Source organism: Tyto alba, unplaced genomic scaffold (assembly GCF_018691265.1).
Source record: "Tyto alba isolate M040663 unplaced genomic scaffold, T.alba_DEE_v4.0 Super-Scaffold_39, whole genome shotgun sequence".
NCBI classification, from domain to species: domain Eukaryota; kingdom Metazoa; phylum Chordata; class Aves; order Strigiformes; family Tytonidae; genus Tyto; species Tyto alba.
The window spans coordinates 1,882,073-1,901,085 of NW_024881314.1; the positions used below are offsets into that span (position 1 = coordinate 1,882,073).

A 19,013-nucleotide genomic window follows, 5' to 3' on the forward strand; every position below is an offset into this window, starting at 1 on the left:
GCCCCCGGGACGGGCAGAGCTGGGGACAAGTGATTATCACAGGGCTGCTTTTAAGGCTTCTCAACAGCACTTCTGGCTGTCTTTTTTTTTTTTTTTTTTTTAAAAATATTTTTGTTTTTCTTTCTTAAGGCTCAAGGTTATTCAAAAATAAAGTTAAAATCTCCTCCTGGCTGGTTTTGCTATTAGTTAGAAAAATAAAGCCTCTCCCATGCTCGTCCCCACGCGCTCTCAGCTCGCGTCTCGCGCGCTGCAGGGCTGGTCATCGCTAAGCCTGACGCTGGCCGCTTAACAGAGCTTTGTTCCCAGTTAAAAGCACGCCGTTTTGCTTTTTTATTTTTATTTTTAGAGAAAAAAAAAGACACTTATCTATACAAAAATACCTCTGACTGCAAGAAAACCTAGGACTGCCCCACTAAGTGTCATTTTTTTAGCTGTTGGAAAAATAAGAGCATTTAAAAAAATCTCTAAAAAATATGTATAAATCCCCTCAAATTGGTAACGAATCATACACAGTACATACTAAAAAATATTTAAAATAGAGAATATTCCTCACAGAGGACTCTGAGTTTTCTCTTTTTTTTTTTCCCCCCATTTTTTTTTTCATTTTTTTTTAATTACTGCTAAAAAAAAAAAAAAAATCATTACAAAAGTCCAGAGAACAGACAGCTGAGCTGGTTGGTTAGGAATCTCATCTCCACACTGTGCCCTGGAAACAGAGTTAAAGTCCAGTCCTTGGAAAGTCTGTACCGAGTTTTGCTGGTTCTCGGAGCGGTCTGGCCACTTCCTGGAGGATGCTGTAGTGCAGAAGGCTCGAGGTGCTCTCTCCTCCCCCGCCAGCTTTAAGTTTAGTGTCTTTTTCATTGTAATTATTATTTTAATTTCAAAGAAGGCAAAAGTCTCTGTTGTTGTTGCTTCTTTCGTGCTTTTTTTTTTTTATTATTATTTTTTTCAATGCGTTGTGTTTTTTTTGTTTTGTACTTTTTTTTGTGTTTTTTTTTGTGGTTTTTTTTGTTTGTTTGTTTGTTTTGTTTTTTTTTTTTTTGCTGTATTTTTTTTTTTTTTTTTAACCTGGCTTTAGGGTCTGGTGAGCTGTGTGTAGACGGGCTGTTCCCAGTGCTGCGGGCTGTGGGTCTGGGGGATGGAGGGGACCCCAGAAGTGTCTGCAATGGGGGTGTACATGGGGCGCTGCGTGGGGTTCATGTAAGTGAAGGTGGAGTAGAGGCCGCTGCTCTGCCCGGCGGCGTGGCTGTAGTAGGAGCTGGAGTTCTGGTGGTCGGTGTAGTCGTACTGGGAGCGGGTGATGGTGGGGTAGGAGGAGCCGTAGTGCTGGAGGTTGAAGGAGCTGTAGTTGATCTGCTGCGGGGAGTGCTGCTGCTGCTCGCTGTAGTGGCTGGGGCTGAGCTGCTCCGTCTTGATGTGCGTCCTCTGCTGCGCCTGGCCCTGCTCCCCGCTCAGCGCCGGCAGCCCGTGCTGCGGCGCCTGCGCCGGCGGCGCCTGCGCCGGTGGCTGCGCCGGTGGCTTCGACATCCAGACGTGGGCAGCCCCCCCGCTCTGCGACCCCGACGTGCTGCTGATACCGTAGCTACCGGTGTAAGTGACCTGACCGGGCTGCCCGTGGGTGGCCGGACCCCCCGGGTGACCGTTGGGGGGAAGGTACTGATCGAACTCGTTGACGTCGAAGGTCTCGATGTTGGAGATGACGTCGCTGCTGAGCTCGCCGATGTCCACGTCTCGGAAGTCGATGTGGGGCGGCTGCCGGCCGCCTTCTTGCAGAGGGCGGCCCTCCCGCTTCAGGTCCTGCTTGCCCGGCTGCGCGTCCGTCTTGGGGGTGGTGGGGGGCGTGGGGGGGCCCTGCGATTGCCCTGCGGAAGGAAGGAAGGAAGGAAAAGGCGAGGGCGTGAAAAGGGGGGGTGTCGCTCCGGCGGCTCCCCGATAACCCCATTAATAGTTAACCCGCGGGCCGGCCGGGTAACAGCGCGGTGCTTTTGCAAGCGGTTGCGTAGGGTAACACAAACATCTCCAGGTGCGAGGAACACAGACGCGAGCCCTATCATCAGCGCCGATCTACCCCGCCGGGTAAAATTACCCGAGCCTTCAGACAGAAGCCGCAAGAGCGGGGCCAGCTTTTGGTTTATTTTTATTTATTTATTTTTTTTAAAAAAAAGTATTCACGTTTCCCATGGGCAAAGCGGGGCTGGCTGGAGGGGCGGGGGGGGGGGGGGGGGGGGGGGGGGGGAAGCGGCTGCAGGGGCTTGCACACGTGGGCACGTGTGTTTGTGTGCCCGTGGTACAAGCAAAGCTCGTGGGCAGCTCTGCCCCGTCCCCCTCCTCGCTGTGTTTTGGCGTCTTTCCCCCCCCCCTCCCTTCCCCCATCCCAACCGTCCCCTCCTCACGGTGTTTTGGCGTCTTTCCCCCCCCCCCCTCCCTTCCCCCATCCCAATTTCAGCCTGGGTCAGGATGCAACTTTTCTTAGGTAGCCCTAACTTAACCCCCTCCGTCACCCCTCGTGGGGTCGCAGATACCCACCCGAGTGCTCCCCGGGGGAGTGCACCTCACTGATGCTGGAGGACGACTGCGGGGAGTCCGCCTGCAGCGCCTTGAAGATGGCGTTGGGGGAGATGTGGGTTTGCTCGGAGCCTTCCTCCTGCTCCGACTGCCCGTTCTTCACCGACTTTCTCCGCCGCGGCTGGTACTTGTAGTCGGGATGGTCCTTCTTGTGCTGCACCCGCAGCCGCTCGGCCTCCTCCACGAAGGGACGCTTCTCGCTCTCGTTCAGCAGCCTGGGCGGGGGGGGAAGGGGGGGGACGGGACACACACATGGGACATGGGGGGGTGAGGGGCTGCAGCTCCCCCCACCACAGCACTACCACCAGCCCCAGCCTCTCCCCGCATCCCCCTCGAATGGCAAAGCAAACCCCTCCCCGATGCTGAACCCCCTGTCACCCAACGCTGGTTGTCACCCCCCCGCCTTCCACCCTGCCTCCCCCCCCCCCCCCGATTGTTTCAATGGCCAAACAAGAGGTGCAAGAGCAGTGGCAGGGTCTGCCCCTCATCCCTCCCCCCCAGCCACCCCTGCCAGGGTGCACAGCCCATCCCCGGGGTGCTTTAGGTGACAGCCCTGTCTGCTTTCTCCTCCTGCCACAAGACCAGCCGCAAATTTAGGATTTCCCCCCCCCCCACCCGCTCTCCCCCCCCCTCCCCAGCCTTCTGCAGTCACAGAGTAAGAGGCGGCCAGGTGACTCACTTGCCTTCTGTTTTTCTCCCCTCCCTGCCTTATTTTGGAAGTCGGAGGGCACCCAGCCATGCGCCACTCATCGCACCCACCCACCCACCCACCCGGGGCTTGGCAGCGCATCCCGGCGCTCACCCTGCGCCCGGCTTCTGCCGTCTCCCCCCCCATCCCTCCCCCCCCCCCTTGCCCCGCATCGCTTCTCCTCCCGGGCCAAGCTGATGCAATCCAGAAAACCATCATTTCCTCTGGACAAGAGCACAAACAAACAAACGCCAAGGCAGGCTCCGCTGGGTGGGGGCTCTGCCAGCGCCCCCCCTGCCCGGTGGGGCCAGCTTCCACCCGGGGCATTGCTCAAGGGAAAAAAAAACACTTGTAAGACCAGAAAGTGGCCACAGGGAATTACTTTCCCTACTTTTCCCCTACTATTCTGGCTTCTCCTACGCCAAACAAGTTTGCCAGCACATACAAAAGTTTTCAGTGAGTTTTCCTGGCTTGAAACCATCCTCTCCCTCCTCTTTCACCTCCTCTGACTGCTGGTACAGGCTTAGAGCAGGCTTTGCAGGCTGCAGCCCCCCCTTCACCCCCCAGCCCGGCCTCCGCACTCACCTCCAGAGTTTGCCCAGGGTTTTGCTGAGCTCCGCGTTGTGCAGATGCGGGTACTGGTCAGCCAGTTTCCTCCGGGCCGCCTGTGCCCACACCATGAAGGCGTTCATGGGTCTTTTCACATGGGGTTTGTTTTTGCTGGATCCGTTCACCCGGACCGGCATGGGGACCAGGGTCCAGTCGTAACCCTTGAGCACTTGGCTCACGGCCTCTCGGATGCACACCGGGAATTTGTCCTCGTCGCTCTCCTTCTTCAGGTCCGGGTCACCCTTGGGAAAGGTGTTTTCTTGGGGTCTGGTGTTTTCCGTGTCCGAGCCGGATCCAGAGGGACAGGGGGACCCGGCAGAGTCATCCGACATGGTGGGGCTGGGGGCGTCGGAGATACATTTGTCCTGTTCTTCTGTCATTTTCATGAAGGGGTCTAGGAGATTCATGCGAGTAAGTGGCAGAGGGGGGAGCAGGGGGTGAAAAATTAAAAAAAAAACAAAAAAAATAAAATCAGGTGGCTAAGGGGCAGGGAAGGGTTAAAAAAAGTAAAACGAGACGAAGTCTCCACCAGCTCGAAGCCCGGCTGGGGAGAGAAGGGAGAAAGCTGGAAAAAGTTTGCAAAAGTTTTTATTATTATTATTTTTCCCTACCCCTGTAATTCACCAAAAATAAAAAAAAAAAAAAAAAAGAGAGCGGGGGGGGCGGGAAGAAACTTTTGCAAGTTGCTGGAGAGAAAGGACGGGAAGGAACAACAACAAACAAAACAAAAAAAGACCAAAAAAAAAAAAAAAAAAAACCCAACACAAAACCAGAACCCCGGAGTGGCGGGAGGCCGAGAGCGGGTGGGCGGCGTGGGCCGGGGGGTGGCCGTCGGTGGGCGGCGTGGGGCCGGGGTGGGCAGCGTGGGGCCGGTCGCGCCCCGCCGGTCTCCAGCGCGGCTCTGCGGCCCGCGCCGCGGCGCGGGAATAAATACTCTGCGCGGCGATTTCGGCTCGGGAGCGCTCGGCCAATGGGAGGCCGGCCCCCGGGGGCTGGCGCGCACGCCATTGGCTGCGCCGCCGCCGAGGGGCGGGGCCTCCGAGCCGCGCAAACGCCGCCGCTCAGCGTCCGCGCATGGGGTGGCCGGGGGGGGGGGTGGCCGCAGAGGGGTGCGCGGAAAGACGGTGAGCACACCCCCCCCCCCCGCCTCCTCCGCGCTCAGCGCCACCAAGCGCGGGTGCGGAGCGGCGGATGGATGGCCCCCCCCGCGTTCCTCCCGCCGCCGCGTTTTCTGGTTTCTCGGAACGGTTGCGGGGAAATCCCTGCGGGTTTTCCGCGGGACAGCGCGGGCTGGAAACTCCTCCCCCGTCCTCTCCCCCCCCCCCCCCCCCGCTCTTTCCCGTCTCCCAGCTCTCCGCGGGCGCGGAGGAGCGCGGTGGCCGGGGCTCTGCGGAGCGAAGCGCGCGGTGCGCGGCGCCGTCCAGAGGGGGCGCCAAAGGCCCAGGAACGGCGCGGAGGGGGCGGGGAGCGCTGCGCGCCCGCGGGGGGGGGGGGCTGGTCCGCGCCCCCTGCGCCCCCCCCCCCCCCCCCCTTCCGCACCCTTCCGCAGCTCCTCCCCTGCCGGGGCAGTGCGTGGGGCGCGGATCACCTCAAATATCCCAAAGTCCCTTTTTTTTTTTTTTTTTTTTTGTTTTGTTTTTTTTTTTTTTTTGTTTTAGGGGGGGTGTGTGCGCGCTCCGGCGCGTCCCCCCGCGCTCATCCCTTCCCGCTTTCTCCCCCCCCCCCCCCCCCCCCAATATCCTCTCCCCTCCTTTTAGTTCTCTTTATAACATTATTCAGCCCGGCGGCCCCGTCTGGCCCTTCCCGCGGCCGCGCTGCCCCGCGGGGCGGTGATGGAGCCTGCGCTGGAGCTCAGCGGGGGGGGGGGGGGGGGGGGAAGGAAAGGGGCCTCCTCCCTTCTCCACACCCCCCCCCACCCCCCCAAAGTTTTGCCGAGTTGACCAACTCTTACCATCACAAAACAAAACAACAAAAATCAAATAAACACTGGGAGCTTTCCAGGGTTATCTCTAGATAAATGCAAATATTTCTCTTTATAGTGAATCATACAGTCGCTGCGTTTTTAGCAGCAAACTGCTTTTCCGTGCCCAGAAGAATGAAATATCAGGGATGCTGGCAGGAGAAAGGTCGTTATCTTGATAGACATCGGAGCAGGTCTCATCTTTTAAGGTTGAAAGGAGAGGGGACTTTGGTGAGGACCCAATTTCGGCGCAGCTCTGTGCGAAGGCAGCGGGCGAGGCGGGCTGCCCTCCTTCCCCCGTGTCCCTCCCCTGCACGCTCGGCTCCACGAGCGTGTTTCGGGGGGGGGGGGAGAGACCTTCTACCAGTTCTCCCTTTGCAAAATACGCAGTACATAATTTTTCATTACAACTCGAGCGTTGAAAGTTGGTGTTTTATCGAAGCTGCTTTAATTCGCTTCTTTGATTTGCAGCCTTTGTCCTGTTGGACAGTCCTCGGGGCAGCGGCTGGCTCGGTAACCGTACCCCGGTGCGGATCCCTTATCATGGTTGTCACTGTTCTGCTAATAAGTGTGTTTTAAAGGTATTGGGAATGGCACATGAAAAAAAAGTTTAAAAAAAAAAAAAAAAAAAAAAAAGGCAGCGGGAGAAGGAGCTCTGAATAAATGCGTTTGAAAGCAATCTCCCTGGTAGACCCTGCTTGTCTTTTGCTATCTTTCCCTGAGATTTTTTTTTTTTTTTTTTGTCTTGCAAACTTTTGGAAAGTAGTTTTCTTTGGGTGAGTTTAAAGGTAAGTGTCTGTCCTATTTCCAGAGCCTTTGTCTGAAAGAACAGGGGGACTGAGAGCAGAGGGTGATTTTTCTTCAGGAGCATTAGGGGTTTCTTATGCCTGCAACAGCAAAGATGGTTTTCACAGCGTTCTGTATCCTTACTTTGCTAAATATTCAGTAGTCCGAGAGAAGAGATGCTGAATTTTTGTGTCGTTATTTGCCATGGAAAAGGTAAACTTATAGCAAATGTTAAAGGAGATAATTTCGAAATATTTTCCCTTGGCAATTTCAGCTCTAGGCTAGTGCATGGATGGAATTTAGCTCAAAAATCTCTTTTAATATATGTATTTGTTATAGGAACATCAAAGAAAACTCGGGCAGTAGATTGTTCTTATCTCAGCTGGAGCTGCTGTAGCAAAAATCTGAACAAATGTACCTGGAGGAGAAAAATATGGTGACAACAGATTGTTCCATGGCTTTACTGCTGATTGGCAGAGATAAACACAAAAACAATTTGGGAGGATAATTGATTTAATGAAAAGTGTAATAATTAGAACATTTTTCATTCTGAAAGTCCATCTGCTGAAAGGGACTCTGCCTTTTTATTGCAAGAGAATCTGTTTTAACAGAAGAAAGTGGTTTGACAAGTTTGAACAATAAACAAAAGAGAAATGGAAAAGAGCTTTCTAGTTATGTTACCGCAGGTAATTTTATAATTTCTGAATTATTATTTTTAATTCCCGTTCTATGGACTATTTGGACTATACGGGCAAGTTGATTAATCACAGTCGTTTTGCAAGCTTAGAAGTTTCCTTTCGAGCGACGAGCTGTTGCTGCTTTTCCGTCAGGATGGAAGTTTTCTTTTTAAAGAATTAACATTGTTTTATCGCAAGTGGCAGGCTCGGGTATCAGGAAAGATTTTCAGCAAGAAGCGCGTGGATTATAGCCCCCGCTTGATGTTTTTTTTTTTTCTGCCTCGCGCTAAACCGAATCACCGTTTTTTAGGCAACAAGCTTCCCAAGCCTCTGAGCAGCGAGGGAAGGAGGCAGGAGGTTTGGTGGCAGCGGGACTAGCACCCGCGTGGGGCACTTGGGGAGGTTTTTCTCTCCGACCTTACAATATTGATACACGCTCGAGCCGTTGTGCTGAAATGAGTTATATTTTACTGATTTGGGGGGGGGGGGGAGTGGGGGGGTTGCTGCTGGTCCCCCTTTGAGCCTGATGGAGTTTGTTCCTTCCTAACGCCGGCGTGCCTCTCCTCCCCGCCGCGGGCTGCCTGACCCCCCCCCTGCCCCCCCCCCCCCCCCCCCCCCCGGGATGGGTGTTTGACGGGCGCTCGCATCACCAGGGAGGCTGTGATGTCACCCCGTCCCCTCTGACCTCACGCCGGGCCCGCGCGGTGCCTCCGTGGCACAAATCGGTCTCCCCCGGCGAAGCTGGCGCTGCCTCCCCAGCCGCAGCAACGCTTTCCCCTGCTCGCCACGGCGCGAAATGGGGGCAAAACCGCAGGATTTGGGGTTATAAGGGGATTCACTAAAAAAAAAAAAAAAAAAAAAAAAAAAAGCCGTTCCCGCACCAGATCTCTTAATTTTGATATCTAAACTGTACCAGTCATTGATCGATGGCACAAAACGTGAACGCCAGATGCGATCATGCCTTTGAATTTATCCGGGACCGTCGGCTCCGGTGTTTTTTGGATGGCGGCTTTCGGCAGGCAAGTCTTGGGGGTGGTGCAGCGCAGTTAATTGCAGAGTAATTATCGCTCCCTCCTATAAAAATCACTCCCTCCTAAACAATGACATTTTATTAAAAATGAGAGGTGTGCTGCATCCCACCACGCGCAAAATAATTCCAGCAGCCAAGCAGCCTTTGCGCGCTCTGAATTTTTCCTCTCTAATGAACGAGGGCTGCGAGCCGGGCAGGGTCAGCCGGCCCTTGGTCGCCGCCGAACGTTTTCACGTGCCGTGCAAGATGTTAACGTTTTAGTTAATTTTTCTCCATCACCTTTTTTCAGTCATGGTCAGGTCCCCAGGGCAGGCATCCTACATCTCTCCAATTTGGATGTCACCGTGTGAAGCGACACGGATTCCTTTCCCACCTCAAAAGCGTTACTGGTGCAGGAATGGAGCTCGCGCTTCGGTTTCTAGGGTGGCCTGCCCGAGAGCCGCGGGACCGGCCGCCGTCCCCAGGACATGAGGCTGATGTCAAATCCCTCCCGAGGTGGCCCTTGATGCCCCAAAGGATTTGAGCCGGTCCGGAGGTGACCTCGTGCCGGGGCTGATGGACACGTCTGCCACGGCCTCCCGGGCAGGGTGTGCAGCCCCTGCCTTGCGCAGAGCTGTGGTCATATCCCCTTTTGTGCCATATCTATTTATTTTTCAGAAGCCCGAGCGTTTCTCAGGCACATTCTGACATGTCCTTATCGGAAGGTCATTGTACAGTTGAAAAAAAAAAAAAAGAGAGAAAGAGCAGTAGCTGATTGGCGATGTACTGGGGACAGAACTGTCATTCGTTTTTTAAATTTAGCCAAGAATTCCTTGATATTGTATTAATTTAAAAAAATCTATCTATTTCTCTGGCCTGTCATGATAATATATCATCCTCAAAAGCTGCTACGACTTGGGTTGGAGACGACACGGTGTGTTGATTTAAGCTTGGCAAATGCTGACCTGGGAATGGATGAGAAAGCTGGAGGACGGGCAGCTTTTTCCCCCCTTTTTCGGTGTGTAAGGTGACAGGGAGCCTGAAGACTCCAAAGCAAGTGCCTAAAAGATATTTGCTTTTACAGCGTTTTAATTCATGCCTAAAAATACCATCTTGATGGACTTGCTGTATAGAATAAAGTGAAAGAAATTCAGAAGTTTCAGAAGAGTAATCTCAGCGCTGCAGTAAAATGATTCTGATTATTGCAGTAAAATAATTCTGATTATTTACAAGGGCTGAGCTGGGTGGCAGTGTTAATTTGACCACGTCTGTCTGTTTTAGTTATTAAATAACTGCACACTCATTGTGGCTGGTGAAATAGCATCACTTTAAATAGTGCCGAGATTTACCACTTAAAAAATAATCCTGGGAACATGAAGCCGCCGGGGCCAGATCCTGCCAGGGGTGATGAGGATTAGGCTGAGTCTCAGAGATAGTGGTAAAGGCATTGTAGTCTTTTGAATCAGAGAAAAGCTTTTTCCCCCTGGGAAAGAGTTTTTTAAAATGCTAAAATTATAAGAATCTGAGAAAAGGAGGGGCGAAAGACAGGGGGTTTTATCTTTGCTAATAAGAAATACCGGTGCTGATCGGCAGCTCCCCAGTTTGCTGAGCTGCTCCCCCACAGGAAAACCCAGGGCTGGATTTATTCTCACTCACATTTTGGAGCCCAGAGCTCCGAGCTGAGCAGCGCTGGAGGAGTTTTAACTCTCCCTGGCTCCGGCGCAGGCTCCGCCATAGTAAATAGACATAACCTCGCCGTTCTTTTCTGCTCTTTCTCCCACAGCTGGAAATCACTGTGCACAATCTTGTACTTCACAAATGCTCTTTTCTGGAGATTAAAGCGATACCGTTTTGGGTTATTTATTTATTTATTTGCTTACAGCCTTTGGCTCGAAGCTCTGCAAACTTGGGTAAATAGAAAATTTATCAGGCTCAGTTAAAGTGGAATGGAAATACCCTCCCAAAAGTGCCGGCTTTTTCTCCTAGGAGTGAAAAAGGAGAATAATTATTATTATAATTTTTATTTTTTTTATTTTTTTTTTTTTTCCCCAAGGTGCTCCTTTAACTTGTGGGACTACTTTTGGCCTGCTCAGAGGTGTCTGTTGCTCGGCTGGCGGCTGTGGGCTTGCCCGGTTTGCCAGCGGCAGCATCCCCCGGCCGTCCCCTCGGAGCGGATGTCAGCCAGAGCTGGGAGCAGTTCTCCATCAGATGCTAAGATAAATCAATCTGGTTCGAATCACTCCGGGTAAACTGATCAAAGCCAAAAGTAAAGCTCCAGCAACGAGGACAAAAAGACGTAGTTTTCATTCATAACAATACTGAGCTCTCCAGAAAAGGAGAAATGCCCTAGAGCGAATGCTGGCAACAAGTGGTCAGCATCATCTCCTGCCTATTTTCTTCCGTTTTTTCTAATGACCAGGTGAGTGCCCCGCCGCCGGCATCGCTGCCTGCGCTCACTGTGACATCAGCCACCACCGCTCCTGTCCTCGTGCTCGTGCAGGGACACGCGTGGCATCGCGAAGGCTCCTGCTCTTAGTGAGGTTAAAGAGAAGTAGGATTGCTTAAGAAGGTATAAAACCTGCTTATAAATGAAAAAAAAAAATCTCAGCCCAATTATAATCCCTGGTGGATTCTAGTTTATACCTATATCTATTTTTAGTTTTATTTTGAGCCATTTGTTTCCTACAGCACCCTCCTATAAGCGGCGGTTCGCGTGTAGCTCGGAAGCAAACGAACATGCTGTGCAAATCGTACATGATGTTTCATAGTCACATACAGATAAATAAATGGCCGTAATTTTAAACCGGCCCTATTATGTTTTCCAAGCAATAGTTCAAATTACACAGCCCAGCAACAGCTTACAAGAAATCCATCAGAATTGGAAAGGGGAATAAAACTGCCATTCTCTCTACCTGTTTGTGCAGCTCCTTGCTAATGCAGGGAGAGCCCGACTGTTTATTTGGAGAAGTAAAGTTGTGGAAATATACTTGGAGGGTGTAATGTGGACAGCACGTGTTTCTGGGAGCTACCTGAAGTCTGTGTCCTAATGGCTTGCAGATGTCCCCGGGTCACCGATTTCCTATGGGCCAGCGAACGCGGCAGCGCCCACCCCTCCTGCTCTTCAAATTAAAAAAAAGAAATTAAAAAAAAAAAAAACCAGGGGGGATGGTGGATAGGGGGGCGGGGGTGGGTGGGGTGTGTGTTCGGCTTCTGGAACTTGTAAAATTGTTTGTTTGGGTTGTTTCCAGCTCCCATCCCACCGCTGCTCCTGAGTGATTTGGAAATTCTAGCTGCCAGGTCCATGTTCGGGTGGAACGATGATTTATTTGAAAAATAGAGAAATCTGCTATGGGATCACTTTTAGTTTGCTCAGGGTGGGGAGTTTATTTACACTGGGATTATTTATGTAAAAAACTGCAGTTTTCTCTACTGAGTAATAAACAGGGATTTGTTTTAGTTATATATATATATCTAAACACAGACTCACGTATGCATGCACTCATATATACTGAAAATATGTATATCTGTGTCTTGCTGTTCCTCTTTTATGCCAAGTGCATAGCTATGTGCCCGAGCGCTATATAAATATTTTATTTTACATAGAACATAAATCTTAAGACGTGTCTAAGAATTTAGATAAAAAGTTTTTTTGAATTTCGCGTTGTAATTCTTCCTCGGGGCTGCTGGAAGCGGGGAAAGCGAAGGGTGTGCTCAGGGCCACCCTGTTCCCCCACTTCTCGGGGTCCGGTTTCGTGCGAGACCCGACGGGCACCCACGGTGGGGGATGCTGAAACCGCCTCGGGTCTGGCTTTGTTCTGCTTAAATTTGGACACATTTTTGCCCATTTCTGCCCTGGTCTCTCCATCAAATAGGAGCAGGATGTGACCGGGAGCGTGCGCTCAGCATTTTCCTAGCCCCAAGGATGCTGCTGAGTGTGGGCCATCGTTTTCCTGCTCCCCACGGATGCTGAGGTGTCCTGGGAAGCGAGGGACGTGGCACCGAGAAGCTCCCGGGCTCCTTTTCCCTGTGGGAAAAGGTTTTCAAGGCATTTTTACGGCGCCTGTTTTTGATGGTGGTGGCTGGATGGCATCGCTGGGCACCCCGGGGCTCGGGGCTGGTGGGATGCTCCCGGCAGACCGACATCCCTGAGATGTTCATGGTTGCTTCACCCATTTCCTCCCTTTTTTGCCCCGTGCTGGTAATTAAGGGAGTTTCCCGGGGTGGGTGGCTAAAGGAGCTGGGTGAAGGACTGTGAGCCTTGTTCAAAACGTGCTGAAATCAAACACTGATTTTAAATACCTGCCCTGGAGCTGGACCAAGGTCAAGGTCTCCATACGGACCCATCCTGACCCGGAGGCTCCGACGGGCAGGACAGCCTGGCAGGTGCTCTTTTAATTTCTCTCTAAATCACTATTTATGCTGTAAACAGAATTGTCTTTTTTTTTTTTTTTTTTTTTTTTTTTTTTTTTTTTTTTAATTTAACAATTAAAATTTGCAGGGGTGTATCATGTATTCCATTTTCCTTCTATTTTCATTTGCTTTATTTGTGTACCAAAAAAGAAGGAACGGCTGTTGCAGGAACAGCGTGCTTATGGTTAAAAGAAAAAATAGCGTAACACTTATCGTGTTAAAATTAATATAGCACAGTGGAGTATGGTAGAAAAACAGAAATCAGAAGGACAGGGAGTACTGGTTTTTCTGCGTCTGCCTGTCTACCTGCCTCTCCTATCTGTGACAGATTAGAAATATGCACTGGCCATTTAGCTTGGCAAAAATCATACTTTTTTTTGCATGAACATGAGAAAAAAAATCATCCTGCTGCTAAGTGGGAAAAGCTTATTCTGAGAATAACACCATCCAGCTCCCAATTTTTTACCTAGAAATGTTTGCTATGTCTTAATAATAACACAGAAGGTCTCAGACTCCATGACAGAATATCATTATATTTTTTGGTTTTAGGAAAAAACCTATTATAAATATGTCTCCGAATGGTGTATATATACCTTGGCTTGCAGTTTAATTTGCTGTCAGTCTGAAACCACTCTTTATCGTAATCCTGGGTTCCTACTCATAACATACAAAACGATTTTTGACTTTGAAGAAAAGGATGAAAACAGGTGCTGCCTTCAGAAAAGACAGAGAAAATGCTGCTTTCCCATAGCCGGGCAGGGGAGCGATAGCCCGCAGCTCTCTGGGAAACCCCAGCAAAAAAAGACATCCCCAATTTTTAAATTTAATTTAATTTAATTTAATTTTATTTTAATATTTAATTCTGAAACCTGCACTTGAGAATTTAGGGCTACAAATTCTACTTGCCGCACTTATCCAAAATAAACTCTGGCTGAAGAATAATATTTTAGTGGAGTAAATGAAACTGCCGCAAAAGAAGCATCATGAAAACGTACCTTCGTGTGGAGCATGACTGTCGACTTAGTCCCGACTTGCTAAGCGCTGTCTTTTACAGCCACTTACACTGGAGAGACTTTACTGGGAATTCAGGGGGATCCGGGGAGGGAGATGACTTTTAATGTGGTGTTTTTAAACATAGCCCAGGTGCTCGCAACCGACTGTTGTGATCCCCTACCCAGTCTGTCCTCAGGTAGTTAACATTCACCAAAATATTGACGGCAGTTACCTTTCCTGCCAGCTCTTATCTGAGTGGGCTTGAGTAGGACTTTGGCAGTGCCTGAAAGGAGGTATTGTTACCTTACAAAAAAAAAAAAAAAAAAAAAAAAAAAGGCAAAAAAGAAAAGAAAAAGGGGTAAAAAAAAAAAAAAGGCAAAGAAAACTCAAACTCAAAGAGCCAAGTTGAGAAACAAAGGAGGATTTTGGATCAGCTCTGCCCGGGACAGCGCTGCCCTGCCAGTGCCGGGATGGGACCGTCCTCGTGCCACCAGCCCTGCGGCCTGGCAGTGAGGAATGTTTGCTCTTTATAAAAGTTTTTTGGTGTTTTTTTGTTGTTTTTTTTTTTTTTTTTATTTTTCCAATCTCCTCTTAATGAGGCTTCTTAACATACCTTTTGTGTGCCTGAACTCAAACCAGAGTACGAGTATGTATAATTGTGTCTCCTCCTCCCTTATCTGTGCCCTGCGTCCTCCCTTTTGAACTCCGATTTCAGCCAAATCCGACAAAGGGGATGTTGAGGAGATCACATTTTTTAGTAATGTGTGACGATATAGTAAAACACTGCTGAGAAAAAGAACAGCAATGTGGGCTTCTCCTGTACTAGACCATAGAGAATCCACAGATGCTGAGGACTATCTGTAGGAAGCCAGGCTCCCGTCGTCTGCCGCCCATACAACTCCTCATGGGCTTTTTACTTAGTTATTTGCTTGTCTGTCACCTTATTGTTTGTCCTAAGTTGGCTCAAAGACTGGCCTTCAGGTCTAGAATCAGGTCCGTTAATTTTTGGGGTCTAATGGTCCCAGTTTGGTGTCCAGAGCAAACCATTTCCAAGAAGCCTGTTTCACTGAGACAGCCTGAACCCCAGTCCCTGAGAGGGTGACAAATCTGAGGTCTCCAAAATTACCTGAAACTACACAGATAACGCCCACATTTTTTCTGTGTTACTGGGGTAGGAAGGATATATTTTGGGATAGGAAAAAAAAAAAAAAAAAAAAAAATCCCCCGAAGAAAATCAAATCCAGTCTTACTGGTCTGGCAGCATTTGTGAAAGAAAAAGCCAGGAGTGCAACTGGGTGGCTGTGGAGCGTGTCCGTGTGTGTGCGAGAGGAGACCCCTCTGCCTGGGTAAGGCTCTTAAGGCAAATATCAGAAATGATTGGACTATTTTAGGGGAATTTGGTGGACTGGGCTGACGAAGGTAGTGCTCTGACCCATTAACTCCCTGCCTGGTGATGCCACCCTCCATCGGAGCTCTCCCAGGGGAATCGGTGCTTCCCTCCCGTACAGGCGAAGTCCTGGCAATCAGCACTTGGAGGTTGATGCGGGATGCTGAGTGCTTTCGGCTGACTCCGTGGTGGGGTTGGGACTGCTGGGTGCTTTATGGGAGCTCGCTTCTGCAGCGGCTCATGGTGGCCCCAGGAAGGCTTTTTTTAGCAGAGCATTAGGGCTCCTTGCTTCAGCTGAGGAAACGAGGCTGTTTGCTCCCACCACATGCCATCTCTCCAACCAAGCAGTTCCCTGTCAGCCCCAGATGCTGATTAATTTTCAACATCTTGTGCCTGACTTGCCTGATCTAAGACCGTTGACTCAGAAAACAGGAAAGGTCAGTTTGACTAACATCTAACCCAACGCACCAGGCTTCGCATCCAAAACAAACAGCCGTCGTGCGGGATGCAGGCTCGCCGAAGATGATTCCCAGGTCTGTGTGCTTTCCCACCGCCCCGACATCCCAGGGCTGCCCTGGTGGGAGGGGGAAGGTGTGGAAACCCTCACGGGTTGGAAAACCAGAAACATATTTGCAGAGGGATTGTTTCAATTAATTTAAAAAGGGGTGGGAGAGCAACGATCTGCTGAAATCTAGGAGAAGGAAAGCATCGTTGTTTGTCATGTAAGATCCTGGTTTCTAATCTCCTTTGCACAAGGTAGGACAACACCCTGTGGCTATGGCTTGGGGAGTGTCTGCTGTCTCGGCACACCATAACTGGTGATGGGCTCCCAGGTCTGCAGAAAAGAGAGGATGAAATTCTCAGCACAGTATCAGCTTTCCACTGCGTTTTTCTGGCATGCAAACAAAGAGCTTGGCCAAGGAGATTTACAGTGCTTTTTCTACGTGATCGTACCCTTACTGTGCCACAGAGAGGCTTGTCTGGTGGAAAGATGTTGTTAGGGATAAGGGAGACCAGAGTGGTGGAGGGGTGTGGTGGTAGGTTTCAGCTGTGTAGTAAGTCATTCCTGAGAGCTCCCTACTCTGCCGAGGTTCCAGCTCTGGTGACCTTGGCGCTCTGGGTTTCAATAAGCCACTGACAGTTCCCTGAGGCCAAATCAACCAAATTGTTCCTTACTTTCTCCAACTCATCAAACCAGGACACCAACTATTAATATAACCCGTTTACAAGATAGTGCATTTATGAAATATTAATATAACCCGTTTACAAGATAGTGTATTTATGAAATATTAATATAACCCGTTTACAAGATAGTGCATTTATGAAATAATGAAGCATGAAGCATGGGATTTGGTTTGCACAGAATTTTAAACTGTTTTGTCTTGGAATCTCTGGAAATAAAGCAGTCACAGTAATCCATCACATTAATGGTCTTACAAGATCCACAGAGTCGGTAACCTGTGATAAAGAAATCTCCATACCATAGTGTGTCCTCCTCTTTACTTGTGCTTTGAGGTGCATCACTAGACCAGCCTTGGCCTGGCTGTGTTCATGGGGCTAGGATGGGTCTCTGCTACAGCAGTGTAGGATTAGGAAATGGGTATTTGTGGTTTATGATTTACGGGAGGCAGAGATACCAAACTGGCCCCGAAGGTTGGTTTTTTTTTTTTTTTTTTTTTTCCCTGATCCAACTGCTAATGCAGTGCCCTGGGAAGGATCGCAGTATTGCAGAGCTACATTTGACCCCGTGCAGAAAAGTGCTGGAGAAAAAAAATACATCCACGTTCCTTAGCTTGGGAGCTTGTCCTTGGCCTGATGAATAAGGAGGTAACCGAGTCACTGCCATAATTGTGCACTGTTTAGACATGGAAAGGGATACCACATTTCCACAGTAATTCCAGGTAGTGTTCCCCTGTCCCTCCCACCACCTCCAGATTATATTTCTAAATGATCTAGGATATTAGAGCAAAATCAGTAGCTGATTAGCCAGCCTGCTTGGCTGCAATCACACCTTTCAATACTGATTACCCACTCCTTGACTCTGATGATGTTGAGCGTCTGCAGCTAGGGCTGCTTGGTGTTTGGTATCGTTGGCCAAAGTCAAGGATTTAAAGGGACAAAATGCCCACGATGGCCCGGCCAGCGCGCAGTGAGCGCTCGTTTGCAAACGTGATGGAGGACCATGATCAGCTCTTCCAGCCGTCCGAGCCCAAAGGCGGCCAGTCTGGTAACGCCGGCCCCCGCTGGGCAGGCAAAGATCTTTTGCATTTCAAGGAAAGACAGAGGAGAAGCAAAACTGTCCCCTGAGGGGTTGGGGCCAGGTTCGGAGCTGGTGGGAGCTGGCAGAGCGGTTGGCACAGGCAGAAACGCTGCCTGTCTGGGTGGCTTTCTAGGGACACAGAGGGGTGGGCTGGCTTGGCTTGGCTCGGTGTGAAGATGTTCAGCAGCTCAGGCTGAGCTCTTGGAAATCTGTTGGAAGTCGGGTTGGAAAGAGATGCTCCAGTGGGTCCTCTGCAAGCTCCAACCCTCCCTCCTTCTTTTATAGGTCGAAGCAACGTCTTCATTTTGCAATTTTGGTTTTTCTTTTACTGACTCCAAAAATAGGGCAGTGCAAGAAGAACAACTAGACAACCATATTCATAAAGTTTTTCCGCAAAGCCCGGCAAGATTGCTGTACGTGGAGGTGAGCTAGCGTGGGTTGTGCCAAACTGATTTGGTGTCCGACCTTGCCCTGCTTCTGGCTGCTGAAATTTCAGCTCCGACAGAAGCCCAAGCGCCAGCTCTGGGCTTGTGGCCACTGCAGGGGACAAGCCCGGCCACTGGCACTCACGGTGAAGGTGCAGGAGGCTGAGCTGCTGCTTCTGTGCAGTCGGGAGGGGGGGGGATTCGAGGTGAATGCCTTCAGCCTCAGGCTGGGGGCTGGCGTGGGGCTGAGGTGGTGCCGAGACCTGCACGTGGTGTGTTCCCATCCCGGAGTTCAGGCAGAGTTCGGCCGCGGCGCTGGGAGCCGCTGGAGACAATGCAAATCCCACCTGCTCCTGCCAGCTGCGCGTTTCGCCCCTGGTCTAACCGCTTGTCTGCATATCACAATGAACCTCAAAGCTCCTGCATAAAATAACACTTTATTATTATTAATAATAATAAGTAGAGGTAATTTGTGATTCTTGAAACTGGCCCAAGCCACCAAATTCAGATCGAGATCTGACTTCAACCTCCTGAATGTGGGGGTTTGGGCTAGTCCCTATGCATGCATGGGACCAGTTGTGAAATTTGGAGTTCAGGTCCTAAGTCCCTTCCTCCTGCCCCTGAGCTTTCAGAGCTGCGGTCTGGCTCCAGGCCAATGTTTAACCATTATGAAAACCTCTCTATTTAAGGGTGTGCCACCTGTCTCTCTCCTTTTTTTTTTTTTTTTTTTTTTTTTTTAATTATGATCTTCAGGTGGGTGAATTGTATTAATGAGATCTGCTAGCAACCGCAGGGCGATCGGTTGGGTTTGGGTTTGCTTGCAGAGGCAGGGTTTGCTGTGGTGGAGAAAACCATAGGGGCTGGTGAGTCTGTGTGAATGGCATAGCCTGACCTCATTGGTCTTTATGGCCATTTTCACGTGCTTTGCCTGCTGGAGAGTCCCAGCCTTTGCAGTGGCCTTGGCACAGGCTGCAGGAATGTAGTAAACAGCAAATGTAAGAGGTTACCCCAGGATTTTCGGAAGAGCTGGGTGCAGCATGAGACCGTGCTCCGGTGCTGGTGTGCAGGTATTGCGCACCTGGCTCAAGAGGGCTAGGAATAAATTCCTCCTATCCTATAAATCTTATTCCAAAGGTGGGGTGGAGGTGGGAGAAGCTCTTATTCCTTTAGCAGAGCAGATGGGTGAAAGCTTTTCCCATTACTGGGGCATTCAGAAAAGCATTCTCTGGGTAAATTCTTTTATG

General features: G+C 50.2%; 1 protein-coding gene and 1 long non-coding RNA gene across 2 annotated transcripts in view; one reads left to right on the forward strand and one right to left on the reverse strand.

Moving 5' to 3' along the window:
• The window catches only part of LOC116964075, an 80,150-nt gene that overhangs the window by 42,838 nt on the left and 18,299 nt on the right, over positions 1-19,013 (forward strand). The window lies entirely within an intron of this gene.
• Positions 109-4,768, reverse strand: SOX9 (SRY-box transcription factor 9). Its single transcript, XM_042802673.1, has 3 exons — positions 3,839-4,768; positions 2,527-2,780; positions 109-1,862 (listed from the first exon to the last, which is right to left on the reverse strand). The coding sequence occupies exons 1-3, from the start codon at positions 4,267-4,269 to the stop codon at positions 1,075-1,077; spliced, it is 1,473 nt and encodes a 490-aa protein (XP_042658607.1). The 5' UTR covers positions 4,270-4,768; the 3' UTR covers positions 109-1,074.

Coding starts and splice junctions, on each gene's coding strand:
- SOX9 (XM_042802673.1), bottom strand. CDS start 4,269: ATGAATCTCCTAGACCCCTTCATGAAAATGACAGAAGAACAGGACAAA. Junction 2,781..3,838: donor ACCCTGGGCAAACTCTGGAG/GTGAGTGCGGAG, acceptor CCCCCCGCCCAG/GCTGCTGAACGAGAGCGAGA. Junction 1,863..2,526: donor CTCCCCCGGGGAGCACTCGG/GTGGGTATCTGC, acceptor TTCCTTCCGCAG/GGCAATCGCAGGGCCCCCCC.